The sequence below is a fragment of the Stegodyphus dumicola genome, chromosome 12 (genome assembly GCF_044657685.1).
Source record: "Stegodyphus dumicola isolate Sdum_Otavi_A_Nest chromosome 12, ASM4465768v1".
NCBI lineage: Eukaryota > Metazoa > Arthropoda > Arachnida > Araneae > Eresidae > Stegodyphus > Stegodyphus dumicola.
In genome coordinates, this window is record NC_140779.1 from 42,009,120 (window position 1) to 42,024,415 (window position 15,296).

The following is a 15,296-nucleotide window of genomic DNA, read 5'->3' on the forward strand; positions in this document are numbered from 1 at the left end:
ATCTAAAATGAAACCTTGCGAATCAGATGAGAATTTCTGCTTTGTGATTGACAGCATACGTATCCAGCAACGTTGTCCTCCAGTTGTCCAATGGGCATCAAGCTCCACTGCGTATCATCTGTCATATATTAGCCAATGAGCACAAAGCAATGTCCTGAGTTGTGTGAGTACACGTGCCTTTATAAAATAGTTTTAGAAATTATCGTCTTTTGATATGTCTGCGAGAAAGGTGAAATACTCGTGCACGTTTTAAAAAATTGTACACAGTTGACTTTCCTTCCATTATTTCTTCAAGGAAATGTAATAAATTTGCGATGTGTACTATCTGTCGTTGCGATTTTTCGATTTCGCTTGGTGGAAGGGCAGATGTTCTCAAACATGTGCGTACACAAAAACACAAGGACAACATGAGTTGTTTTGAAAAAACGAAAAATTAAATTTTTCTTCGGAAACAAAAGACCAAAAAGTGATTAATGCAGAATGTCTGTTCTCTGCCTTTTTACTGGAGCACAACCTGCCACTGAATGCATCGGATCACGCTGCAGCTTTATTTAGAAAAATGTTTCCCGATAGTGAAATCGCTAAGAAATACTCAAGTGCAAGGACCAAAACAGGTGCAATTGTTAAAGAAATGGGTTTGAAAAATAAATCTTCAGTTATTGATTGCATTAAAACAGCTCTCTCTCTACGGTTTTGCCTCTCTACGGATGGAAGCAATAATACCAATTCAAAACTGTATCCAATTGTTGTTTCTTTTTTTAATCCAGAGTCTTCAGAAATTGAGTGCAGTTTACTTTCTGACCCCACTTTAGAAGGACATTCGACAGGCTTTAATATAGCACAGCTAATTATTAAAACTTTAAAATAAAATGCAGTCCCTCTGGATAATTGCTTAGTGCTTGGTGCCGATAATGCACCAGTAATGGTAGGCTTGAAGACTGGTGTTGCAGGCATCTTAAGAAAGGCAAATTCAGATTTGCAGATTATGAGGTGCACCTGTCACGTCTTAAATTTAGCAGCTGAAAAGGGGCAGCTTCTTTACCATTAAATGTGGATGAACACATTGTTGATATTTATTATTATCTTGAAAGGAGTTCTAAAAGAAAGGGAAAATTGAAACAGTTCCAACAGCTGCATAATACTGAAATGAGAAAAATTTTGATTTTTTGTAATTTCTGCATCATTCAGCAATTCAACTGGCAGTTCTCAAAATAATACTGCAAAATATCAGTGTAAAGCTGATACAAATTTCTCTCAAAATATAAAAAAAAAAAATTGCTCAACACACAAAACATTTTCCGATTACTGTAAGTTTATCTTGTGAAGAACGAATATTTATGTTTTTTTCTTCGGACCTTAACAAAGATTTTTGCTTTTTTTTTTTTACAATTCATTTTGCCATCATTCGATGTTCTGAACACAATTCTACAAAGCAGAATTCCATTAATTCATGTTTTGCAATCAATGATTTATGATCTGTTTAAAGACATTTTATCAAAGTTTGTAAAACCAGTCTGTGTTTTGTCTTGTAATTCTATATATGATGTGATTTATGGTGAAACAGAAAATCAGAAGGAAGATGAAGATTTGGTAATAGGAGCTGCAACTACAAAAGTAGTGGAAGAACTTTCAGAAGAAGAAAAAAATAAGTTTTATCTTCATGTTAGAAGTTACTTCTGTCGAGTATGTGATTACACACTACATAAATTTCCAGTCAACGATGAAGTGATTTTGCAGTTGCTGATGTTTCTGCTCTAGCAAATGCATCTTTTTTTGATATAAAGTACTTTTTGAACAGATTTCCTGTGTTACTTCGTTTAGTCATGAAAGATGATGATATTGATGTTGCTACTGATATACTGCAGTCGCAATTTTGCAGTTTACAATTAGAAAACTTGGATGAAGTTATAAAATCAGCTAGGATTGACACCCAGTGGAGGTTAATTGGAAAATTGAAAGGTGCTAGAATTATGTTGGCCATCTTGACAGTTCCCCATAGTAATGCGGAGTGTGAGAGGATTTTCAGTGTTGTTGCGAAAACGAGGACTAAATTTAGATCTAATATTAGTGATGACACATTAGAAAAACTTTTATTAGCGAAAGCAGGCCTATGTGGCAATTGCTATGAACAAAATTATGAAGTTTCTTTCTTAACGAAAGCAAAATCTGCCACTGTCCATAACATTTGTATGAAAACTGATTAAAGTGCCTTTTTTTTTTTTTTTTTTTAAACGATGAAAGTAATAAAAATGTTTTTTATGTCTAAGGTATTTTTGTTTTGCTTGCATTTAAGACTTAGTAACTATTTAAAGTTAATTCATTATTAAAAACTATATTTTTATCATTTAAAATGTCTTTTTAACATTGTGAAAAATCTCCTGATTTCTTTAAAAAATCTCCTGATTTTTGAGTGTCATAGGTTGGCAAGTATGCTAATGAACCATTGACATCATATATTTTAGAGAACTTTTCTTTTGAAACTATTTTATGATTATCAGTAACCTTCGAGCCGACCAGCGGCCGAGCGGTAACGTCGCTGAACACTGGTAGTTCGGTCCGAGGTTTGAATCCTGCGAACGGGCTGGCTGCATGGGTGTTTTTGTGGTTTTCCCCATGTGTAACGTGTATACAAGCCAGTTTCCCTTAAAAAGTCCTCCACGAAGGCATCCCTCCCTTAAGGCAGATAGCCCTCGAGTGCTTTGCCGTAACCTGACAAACCAAACTAGTAATCTTCGAATAACTTAATAAATTTGCTTTTATTTCTTTTACATAAAATAGATTCTTCAATGTTACGATAGATTCAGAGTTATATACAGGAAAAGAAATAATTATATTGCCAACCTTTGTAGCTTTCAAAATCCTTCCGTCACCGACTTTCACTTGAATAGGATCCTTCAAAATGACTTGCTCTTTGAAATATTCATCACTGTTTATAATGTGGTCTGTGCATCTGCTATCCAGTAACCAATTGATTTCATTTTTATTCTTCACAGTATTTGCACTGGAACTTGTCATGCTACTTTCAGTAACAGTTGTGTGAAAACTGTTGCCTTGATGACTGTTTATTTTCTGGTTGGAGTATGCTCCGCGTTCACGATGTCCACTAAAAGCACCGCTACGTCGTCGATTGTTTGAAGAACTTCGACCGCGATAATTAGTGGAGCCATTACCACGATAGTTCCTTTGATGGACATGCCAACAATTCTTTTTAATGTGACCAGGTTTTCCACAATTATAACAGACATTACCTTGTGGACCCGATTTGCTTGTTTCAATTTTGAACACATTTGATTTTTCTGCTGATGCACAATCTTCATAATCATTTTTCTCTTCAAGTAATTTTGATTTGATTTTGCTCTTTAGGTAATCGACTGTTCTGTCCTTCTCTGGTAATACATCTATTAAGTCACCAATGTGACTGTAATTTGAAGGTAATGCTCTTAGCATATAGTTCAGTTTTTCTTGTTCCGTCACGGTGGCACCGGCATGTTTCAATTCGTTCACATACTTCTCAAAATCATTGAAAAATATATTTACATCAGGATAATTTTTCAGTTTCGACAAACAATTTGTAGAGATGTTGAAGTTTTTAAATACATTGCATCAAATTTCGTAATTATATCAAATGCAGTCTCACACTCGTGAATATATTCCAATTGCTTGTTTGTTATGGCGCCGTAAATGTAATTTGTAGCTTTGGATATCCTTTTCTTCCTATTTTTCCACGTCATCATTTTCACTGACTTTTTACTGAACCGCATCTTTACACTTTTTAAATTGAAAAAATTTCATCATACGCACTTTCCAATTAAAATAGTCCGAACCATCAAATAGCGGTATGCCAATATCGCTGCTTCTTGTACATGCCATTTTTACGCTAGTACCGGTAACTTTTAAAACAAATTATAACTACCAAATTCTTCATTCATATTCCACGAGAACTGCTTCCATGTTACATAAATTGATATCATATGAAGAAGCAAGTCGAAAAATAAGAAACCTATCTTTTCACATTTTTTATTGAAACTTAACATGATGTGCAAAACATTACAATGGCATCCATAGCTCGCACGCGGAGAGGAGACTTGGTGTTGCCAACATGGTAAATATAAATGTACCAAACTAACAGTGGCATGATCCCTTTCCCTTGCAGAAAATCTAAAATCTATTTGCTTTTATTATTTTTCAAATGTATTGTATGTGATAATTTTGTACAAAATCTTGCTTTTCCACTATATTTATATGTCTGGAAACAGCTCTCATTTTCTCATTCAAAATATATGGTGAGTTGAAAGCCCTCTTGATAGATTGGTGATAAGGAAAGAAGGATGAGAGACCCTCTTACCCCCTCCCCCAGATGTTTTTTCTTAAAAATTGTGTGGTAACTTAATAGTTACCTAGTTCAGCAATACTTCGATCACCTGTGGTATCAGAGGTGCTGGCCTGGCTTCTAGCTGAACCTATATGCATATAAACTATATGTCTGGGTGTGTATGTGTAAGCAGGCTTCTGATTTTGATTTCCCTTTTATTCTTCATTTTGATTTGGGTACTTTCCCTTTCTATTATGGAAGTGATGGCTATTTGTAATATCAATCTGGACTATGTAAAATCGTGAGATCTTGTGTAATACCACAGTGTAGAGACCTCTTGTCCTGTCACTAAATAGGAAGCCAAAATTTCTCCCATGCTTCTTCTGAATGTGTAGTAGAAACATTCCCGCTTGTCTGCATCAAAGTAACCATTGGTTGGTTTGGGTTTTTTGCACAAAACCATGGTATTGCGCCAAATAAAAATTGTGTATTTTCAAAACTTAAAATAATAAAGACAAGAACATATGTACCATTCAGTACATACTCACAAATAGAAATTTAAGACAAAGTTATGTATACGTATAATAAAATAGCAATAAAGTATAATAAAACCTGCAATAAAATCAAGCACATAAAGTTCTTTTACAATTTGCCCAGTTGGTATAGTGGTCAGGGAAGCTGACTGTGGTGCTGAAGGGCCTGGGTTCGAATCCCAGAGAAGGCATGGTTGTAACTGTCCATCCCTTCATAGGAAAGACGATGGTGGCCAACCTATTAGGTGCCTCCATAATAAAGAGACTACCACATCCGGCCTTGTATAGATTAATGGACCCGTTACATTTGTAATCGTTCACAATCTGCCATTGGAAAAAAAAAATTCTTTTACGAAAATTTAGGGTATGAAAAACTATGAAATTCAGATAGAAAAAATCTTTGTAAATTGTTCCTAAATTACACTTTTCATCCCTTTTTGAGAATATCCAGTGATTTTTAATAACTTTCTTATCAATGGGTCTTTCAAGTAATTCTCGTATTTCATTAGCCTCCATTGAACTCAGTTCTTCTATCACTACATGTAGCCAGAATTGACTTTCAGCAGATTCTACAGCTTCATCATATGTCTTAGGTAATTCTTAATTTGTATTCATTTGTATCTACATAATCTTTTAATTTTTCTGGTGGCTTCATTGCTCTCACTGGTCTTTTTTGTACAGAATTTTCATAACTATTATTTCTAAGTTCATCATTTATTTGTGGATACTCTATTACTGGGTTTTCCAATGAATTGTTTTCGTCGTGTTCATAATCTGTATTTATTTGATGGTAAAATTTTGTCAGTTTCTTCAGCTTGGATCATCTTCTCAATGGTATCTGCCAGTTATTACTGAATTGTTTACACTGCCATTATTTTGTTCCTTGTAAAAAATAATAAGTTCTTATAATATTTGATTTTTATCAAATTTTAAATAATTCCCATTTAGTAATGGTGATCCAAGTTTCTGTTCATTAAATTTCGTCTTATATGAACATGCACTTCACATCCAAAGCTTTTAAGATAAGTAATGTTAGGCTTGTGTCCTATATATAGTTCATTATGGTGTAAACTCTTTTTTTTTTTTTTTTTTTTTTTTATGTGTGTGTGTGTGACTCCTGTTATTTACATGTACAGCTACTGTAAAGCTTTGAGACCAAAATTTTATTGTAATTCTGCATCAGTTAACATAGTTCTAGCAGTTTGAATTATAGTATGAAACATTCAGCTTTTCCATTACTTTCCGAAGTGTAAAAGGTTGTAAGTTCATGTTTAATTCCCATATTTTCAAAAAATTCTTTTATACTTTTAGGTAAAAATTCACTACCATTATCATTATGAATTCTTTTTAGTTTCTTTCCTGTTTGCCTTTCTTCTTGGATGAAGCTTGATTAAAGCTTCTGAAGTTTCACTCTTCTTCTCAATTGTTATCACAAATATGAAGTTATTGTAATCATCTACCACTGTTAAGAAGTAACAACTTCTATCTGTTGATTTCTCAGTTGGTCCAACTAAATCTATACGCCATAATTCTAAAATATCTTCAGATTGCTTAAATTTCACACTTTTATAAGATGTTCATGTCATTTTTCCTAATGTACTAGATTCACAATTGTTTTGGGAAATTTTTACATTTTTAATCACGGTTTAGTAGACCAATGAGTTTCTTTTTTTTTTTTTTTTTTTATCAGCCTTTGGTAATTTATGTTTCCTAATCTCTGATGCATGCCATAGTACATCATTAACATTACTAATTTTAGCTTCTTTGATTATATTTCCTTCAAACTTATTTCCATTTCTATTAGGTATATATAGAATGTTTCCATGTTTATTGATCAGCTCTGCTTTAGTTTTGGTAAAAATTACTTTTAAATCATGATCTACAATTTTTTATATTGACAGTAGATTTTCACTTAAATTCAGTGTCTTGTGTTATAAAATGTTATTATTTTAAAACTCGGTAATAGTAAATCATCATTTATCATTTTGGAGAATAATTTAGGAATCTTTTTATTGGTACTTAATAAATAAATGTCTCAATATTTGCATTTTATAGTAACCTTTTTCTTTTTATTTGCACATTTTGTATTATAAGGATATTTATTGTAATAAATTTGTATTATGTATATTATGTATTTGTATTATTATGTATAACTTTGAAATCATTGTTTATTTTCTTCCTTGGAAGACATTTCTGTATTTTGAATCCCAGGCATCTGTAATTTCATGTTTTAACACTGTAGATAAATATTTTGTTAGAATTTTTTGGTACAGCATTTCTGAAAAGAAAAAGAAAAAAAAAAAAAAAATAGGTGTGTTTCATCTTGTACATCTGTTTGCAAGCTTATGTTGAGATTAGAACATACTACAAATGTCTTGCTAGAAAATAATGATTTGTGAAAAAGTGTAATAAATCTAATGTGATGTAATGTAAATGATTCCCCCTCCTATTTCACATGAAGTAGTAAAAATTCACCCTTTTTTGTTTGGGGCATGTATGAATAATCATTAAAATTGTACAATATTTCTTGTTGCAGGTTTTAATTATTTATTTATTTTCTCATTTAATTTTTTTTATATTTCTTTTCAGCCAGAAGTTATTGGAAACTTACCTAGATTGGTTGAATTATGGTGTGATAATAATAATTTAAATTGTCTTCCACCGGTGTGTTACTTGTATTTTCTTTTCTCCTTTTTAGTTTTTTTTATATATTTATTATACTTTTAGTGCTTATTTAAATATAATATGTAATCTTTACTCTATCCATAACATGTAAAACATTTTAGATACATTATACATTTATGTACTAAATATATGAACTTAAATATAAATAAAAATATCCTTGTAAAAGTTAGAGTTGCAGCACTTATAAAATTCTACATTTTTTTAAATTTTATTGATTTCACGAAATGATATTAAATGTATGCCAAAAATTTCCTGGCTATTGTAATGTCTAACAATTATGATGAAGTTTCATCCTTTTAAGGTTGTTAATATTCCTTACTTTTTTAATTCTCTTAGATCAGAAAAAATTCCCATATTTATGATTCTCAAAATTTATCTACAGAGTTTTATATTTTTATTTTAATTATTAAGATGATTAAATTGTATCATCTGAGATATAACACTTATACAAAAAATGATGTATAATTTGATTTGAATTGTCAGAGGTTTGGATAATGGATTTGTTTGAATAATCTCTCTTTTTTAATGTATTCAATAAGTAACTGTTCCGTATGTATTCATCAGCATGATGTTATTTGCTTTAAATAATTACAAATTTATTTTCTAGCATATTAAGTACAGCCAACTCCCAATTTACCAGAGGCAGATTAACTGGATTGTGGCTTCTCCAGCACTCTGCTTAAAAAACAGTTTGCTTTAGCCAGGGGGGTGAGAATTATTGCAAAAATCATCAGCAGACACTCTAGTGAGAAAGAGCAGATGTTGATGTGAAACTTTAGTTGAAAATGTTTTAGGTTTATTCCTCCCTTCTGCCTTTTCCCTTTCCAGCACGGTTTTGACAACCTGACTACAGTTACAAATTCCTTTCTATATCCTGTCCCCCTTCTTACTTACCCCTCCTTAATGCTGATAATAGACATATTCTTACTTTGGTGATGCAATAATCGAAGCTTTGTTGGAGAATAATTTTAGTACTTTCACTGAAAAATAATTGCTATTTTTAGAACTCGCTCGTATGCTTCAAGGGACAGTGGGGATTTTACTTTTTCATTGACAAGTTGTTGTGAATTTCTGTAATCAATATTACTTTCAGAATGTCAGAAAAAAAATGTAAGCCTGTTGTTCTTTCCATTTATCAAAAGCTTGAAACGATAAGTAAAGTAGAAAATAATTAAGCATGAAGTTTATGTTTTTGCAGTAAAGAGTTGGTGAGCAGACTGTGCATGATTTAGTTAAACCAAAGGATCAACTTATATATGTAGAGTTTACTTTCAAAAACATGGTAGAGCATTACGTATGCATTATTAAATGCTTTATTTTACTGATAATAAATAAATAAAAGTAATAAAAAGGTAAATTAAGTAAATATTAATATTGCAGGTGATCTCAGAATAATTATACTCAGTCCAAACAATTCTACAGGATTGTTGTATGATGACTAACTCACTATTCTCAATAAATAATTTAAGGGCCCATCTTCCCTTTTTGGCTAACTAAGGACAAGCATCTTGGAGGATTTGTGGACCGTCTGTCCGCTTCCATTCCATCTCAAAATATCCGCTCTGTGCTTTGACGCGTCTCATCTCCAGCACTTCCAGTGCTCATCTGCCGCTTTGCAAGCGGCTAAGTTGAAGCTTTGGTTCTGCTAAGTTGAAGTAGAAGTAAATGGAGTGGAAGGATCTACCTCTACATCTGGTCATCCTGTAAGGCATCATCCTCGATGTCTGTTGAGTGGACATCACCATCATCATGAGGTACCTGCAAATAGAATAAAAAAAATAAAAAAATAAAAAATAAAATAAAATAAAATAAAATAAAAAAGAAGGAAAGAAAAAGAGTATCAGGTCCTTAAATTTGAGCTGATACAATCATCAATCAATTTGACCATGGCTTCATATGGTCAGCCGCAGTAGACGTCATATTTGGTCCTTCGTGGCATCCTACTTTTTCGACTTCATATCTATCATTCAATTTAACAGCTATGACTTTATGGAAGGAAAAATCAAATGTGCATGCATAAAGCATACAAAAAAGAAAATGTTTGTGGCTTTGAGGTCCAGATTTTAGATCATTCCGGATAATGGACATTTAGATTTTGGACTTTGTACTGTATAAATTGTTTGATGTGACAGTAACCAAGGTGATAACAGAGCAAGGAAAACACTGTGAATGTGTATAGTGAGTGAATGGGCAAACTAAGAATGGGTGGCCTAAAATGGTTTTTTTCATGGATAGAAATTTGCAGGTAAGCAAGATTTTAGATCTAGATTTCTTAAAAACATTTAGGGTACAAACTAATTTTCATGAAGAGTCGGTGCAGTTGGACATGAACAGGTTGACAGAGAAAGAGACAAAGCCCTCAGCTTTGAACCGAATGGATTAGTCTTTAAAAGGGAAAATAAAATTGGAACAGTTGGTAAGAAATTTTTGCAGCCCAAGCTTACACACCCCAAGGTTAATACATGTGATGAGTCATTCAATTGAAATGAGAAATAAAGTCCATGTAAAGAAAAACCCTACTACTGCAATAAAATTAAAGAAGATATCATAGAAAGCCATATTTCAGTAATTTTGAAAAATTAATTTATAATCTGTATGTGTAGTCCCTACACTAGCCCTGTGGTATTTTGCTATAGTAAATAAATAAATAATTTTCCTCCCACCTGTTTTAAAGCCTGGCATTTTGCTTTTGACTAGAAAATTAAATTGTGTAACAAAGCATCCAGTTTTCTGCTCACCAATAACTGAAGAGATAATTGGGAAAACTAAACTAAATATATGACCTACCAAATATGTGACCACACTAGATCTCATGTCTGGATATTTCAAGATATGTAGGACCTGGCAAAAACAGCATTTATTACTAAATTGCGTATATGCAAATCCTTAAAATGCCATTTGGCCTATGTGAGGCTCCCACTACATTTCAAAGACAATGGACATAATCTTAAGGCCTGTACTTAGCATATCAAAAATTTATATATATATAGATAACATAACAGTTTCGAGTAACACAATATATGAGCACAGTGAGGATTTCCATGAAGTATTAAAATAAACAGAGTTAAAAGTTAATGTATCAAAATGTAAATGCACAGTCAAAGAACTTCAGTACTAGGGATATGAAATACCAGAGCATGGAATAGAAACAGATGTTTAAAAAATTTCTACAATTAAAAATTATCCACCACCTAATATGGTAAAGAAATTTGCATCACTTTTGGGCTTATGCTCCTATTACAGAGCATTCATTAAAAATTTTGCTTGCTTAGCAGTGTTCTGATTAAATTTTAAAAAAAAAATAAAAAAAAAAAAGACTGGATTCACTTGATCATGGAAATGAATACTATTTAAAATCAGCATTAATCCAAGTCCCATCTTGAAATTCTGGGAAGGAGACAGCAAGTTAGAAATCACCATGGATGCATTTGATTTTGTTGCAGGATCCGTTCTTCTGAAAGATGGACAACCAGTAAGCATATTTTAGCAAAATACTTAATCCAACTCAAAAAAATATGTTGCTGCCGAGAGAGAAACATTAGCAGTCCTGTAGATTGTTCAGAAATTTGGAGTTTATTTTGGCAAAGAAAGCCTATCTGTTACCATATGTGCAGACCATGCAATTATAGTATATCTGTATTCTGGGAAAAGTCTGCTCATAAAATGGGTTCTTAAAGAACAAAAATATTGTTACATGTACTATATGAGTTGGTAGTGGTTTGAATGCACACAGAACCAATGATAGCTTGATAAAATTTATTTTCCCGTGTACAGCTCTTCTGAACACTGCATGTATTGCATTCATTATCTTCTTATTTCATTGACATAATTGGGCTCGTGTCTTTGAAATTTTTTTAATCTGGGCCTGTGGTAACAGAACTACATGCAATTCATGATCAAGCCTTTTCAATGATGACCTCTTTAAATACTCTTATCCGATTTCTTTATATTAAATTGAAAAAAGGTATGATTGAAATGGTTGCTTTATCTGCCATTATGGACATTAATTCTAAAGGTAAATTATTAAACATGAGAGCTTCTCTATGAATAAAGATACATATTATTTGAAAATAAAAAATTTTGGTTCAAACTTTCTATCTTTGCAGCCACACCATCAGTACATAAATTTGTAGAGTTTTTAGAATTTAATTTTTTTTATTTGTAATCAAAGTATTTAGTAATCATTTTAAAGATTTCCTTCTCAGCAGTTTGTTTCTGAAGTTCTCTGCAGAATGCATAATGCTGTTTATTGGGAATTTAAACAAGTACAATTAGCCTCCTCCAAAAAAGGCTCAGTATTTAATGTTTGTTTTATTAAACATTTCTTTCAATGTAATTTAAACTTCTTTGATTTTTGTGGTAATACTTTATCTTTAATTTTGTAGATATACTTAATTTCTTCTTCAGTTACAAATTTCCACTGTTCGAATCCTGCAATTGTCATGTCAAGAGTTCCTATTAAACTATCATTTGAAATCTTTTCATTTTCAAAGGTCGTTGATTGCTGATTGGGGCATTGTGATCGCAATGGAAAACATTTGTCATATCATCTTCATTTATTCTTATTTCTCCACATTTCTTCCCAAATTCCATTAAATGAAAAAATTTCACCTTCTGTAGCACTCAAAATCTAGTCAAAATAAGGGTATTGTTTTTGCCTGATTTTGAATTCTCACCTTCTTAAGCCTGATTTGGACCAAGGCTGCTGTAGAAGGCAAGTAAATATGCTTTTCCTATGCAGATCCTGCTATAGCTGTATGATTAGAAACTATATTTGACATAAACAAAAATCAAACTTTAATTTTGATAATATAGCTGTAATAATAATAGCCTGCAAAAAATAAGCTGTATCAAATTACAAAATTAAGGAAGAATGCAATTTTGTATGTTAAAAGGATTTAAGTTCAGCAAAATCTAATTCGTTTTCTTCCCTCTGCTTCTTTTGCAACAAGCAAACCTGTATGAGCAATACTCCACTTCAAACAAATACATCTTGGCACTTTGCTTATTGTGTAGGTCAGATAAAAAAATATTCCTTGTTCTCTCCACAACCATTGAAAAGCAGGAAGCATGGTTGTGGCTAATGTCAATTAATAATTTCTTAGGAAACAAAAGGGAAATGTAACACTACTACTAAACAAGTGTGCTGCCTGTTGCCTTTCGTATGTTGAAAGTAAATGTGTAATTATTTTAATACTGGACTTACAAAGTTACCTCGCATATTTTCTTTTTTTTTTTTTTTTTTTTTTTTTCTGCTGCTTACTAAACATTAACCCAAGGCTCCTGATTACTCCTCAAGATCATGTACTCAGTGCTTGCTGGAAGACATGCCCATCTCCGTCTTCAGCCGAACTTACTCCTGTACTGACACAGTTAATTTTATCACAATATAGTAACTTTTTCAATGGTGAAAGTGACCCCCCTCCCTTTTTTGTCAAATTTTCTTAAGAGATAAACTTTGGAATCTTCAACCCTCTTCATATGATCAACTGAGACATCTGGAAAGAGCTGCTAAAAATTAGCAGCTAAATGCAAGTTTTAATACAAGTATTTATCCATGTATTATCGTTAAAGTGACATACAAAAATCTCAGCCAGTCAGGAGAATATTTACTTTTATGGCATTCCTGTGTTTTTTGCTATTATGTCCTCATTTCTTAAAGTTCCTAAAAAAAAAATGCTGATGGTCTAGAAGTCTGAATTTTGAAGGATTCTGATATTGAATGTCTGGATTTCGGGTATTATATTGTAATTAGATTTAAATATGTATTTCAGTATATTCCATATATTACAGATTTATAAATTTTCTTTCTTAAGACATATAATTCATTAATTTTAAATACTTCGAGATTAATTTACTTTTAAAACTGAAATTAGCAAAATATTTTTTAAAAAATGTGACAATACATTTGTTTTTATTATATGCACTAATAAAAGTTTCACAAACTGTATCATATTAAAACATTTTTTTAATTTCTATCCCTAGTTTTTGGGAGGTCTTAAGAAGTTAGCTTACTTAGATGCAAGTAAAAACAAAATTTATGAAGTAGCAGATGAAATTGAAGGATGCATTAACCTCTGTGATCTGACATTGTCATCAAATCGTATCAAAGTACTTCCTGACGGTATAGGTATGTATATATTTTATCTAAGCATCTTAATTTTTATTTTAGAGAATTTTTTCACTATCATATTTCTTATTTGAAATTTTAATGTACAATATATATATGCTATTCATCATTATTTAAACATACTTTCATTATACATTTTCTATTTTTTAATCTCTTACTATACAGTGCATATTTTAAGAAGTATTTTGACAGTCATTTTAAAATTTTTAATTTTTAAATATGATATATCATTACATAAGTTATCCAATAATTAAATTTATTAGCCCAGTTAAATTTTCCCATATAATTAGGTATGATTAAAAACAAAGAAGTGTTTGATGAAATAAATATTTAATCAGTATTAATAATAAAATCATTGCCTGTAGGACTGCAATATTCATTAAGCTGATATAGAGCTGTTTGCAGCTTTATTTGACTGGTGTTCAAATGATAATCATATATATTTTCTGTATTTTTATCATCTTTATTATTAAATTTTAATCTAACTTATCTAAGAGATTTTTATCATGTTATATAATTAAGGAGATATTTAAAATTAAGATAGTTCTTAAAATTATGATAATTTAGAAGTTTGTTATGGAGTGCATTCTTGTTAATGTGGCATCTGTGTAAGATGGTTACCTTCGTAGTGAGATGAAATTCTTATTCCCACTCAAAAGTGCATGCCTTTTTGTTGATGACAGCATTGCTTAATACATACTGTTGATCGGATTATGGACGCAGATGTTTTGAGAGTTTCTTGAAATATAAATTCATGCCAAAAAAATCATTCTTTAAGCATGATTTTGTTAAGGTGGTGTAATCACCTGTTTTTCAAAAGTAATTAAATGAGTGCTTTCAGGTGTTCTTTTATCTTTGGTTTTGGGAATCTCTTGCTTTTCTTTGAACACGAAGAAAGTTGTTCATCTGTCTAGTATCCAAAGACATACGTCTGTACTTAAGCAGTTCACATATTGTAGGAAACTGGATCTAGGCATAGCAATTAATATTAAAAATCCTGAATTCTCAGATACAGGTACAAAATTACATGATACAGCCTATGGTACAGTTGGATACGTACGTTTCATGATAAATAATAAAGAAATTAAAACTGCCTTTGTCACTTTTACAAGTAGGGTAACCTTCCTAAGATCAGTTATATTTCCAAGCTTAGAATTAAGGGTAGGCACTGTTAGCAGGCAAGTTAGGCAAACATATTTTGAAAACATTGAAGTTGAAAATCCCATGTTGTTTTTGCACAGGCTCGTAAAAGACTTATTTCATTATTATTATTCTATTTTTGAATCATCAAACCCTTTGTCAAGAATCATGCCAAATAAATCCAAAAATCTGAAGTTCATGTGAAGGTAAGCATTACTGCCCAGGTGTCAATAGCACTGCAGATTTCATATCTGGAGAGGCAAAGATCTCTAAGTTAATAAATGAACCCATTTAAATGTAAGGTCCACAGTGGCTTCAATACTCACCTGACCTCTGGCCAAAACTAAACAATAGAGAAACGATAGATGAAGCCAAATTGGAATCCCCCCCCCCAAAAAAAAATCAGTGATATGTATCAACTTGAATCTTTAGTCAAAAGTACAAATATATTACCCAACACCTTTACCCCCTTGAATTCGAATTTCTGACAGATTTG

At 31.7% G+C, this 15,296-nt stretch overlaps 1 protein-coding gene across 2 annotated transcripts in view; it reads left to right on the forward strand.

Moving 5' to 3' along the window:
- Positions 1 to 15,296, forward strand: part of LOC118184787 (uncharacterized) — a 197,908-nt gene that overhangs the window by 88,320 nt on the left and 94,292 nt on the right. For both annotated transcript variants that reach the window (XM_035354515.2, XM_085827652.1), the window contains exons 7-8: positions 7,435 to 7,509; positions 13,516 to 13,660. In XM_035354515.2, coding sequence (XP_035210406.2) covers positions 7,435 to 7,509; positions 13,516 to 13,660 — 220 coding nt within the window. The remainder of the gene's footprint in view (positions 1 to 7,434; positions 7,510 to 13,515; positions 13,661 to 15,296) is intronic.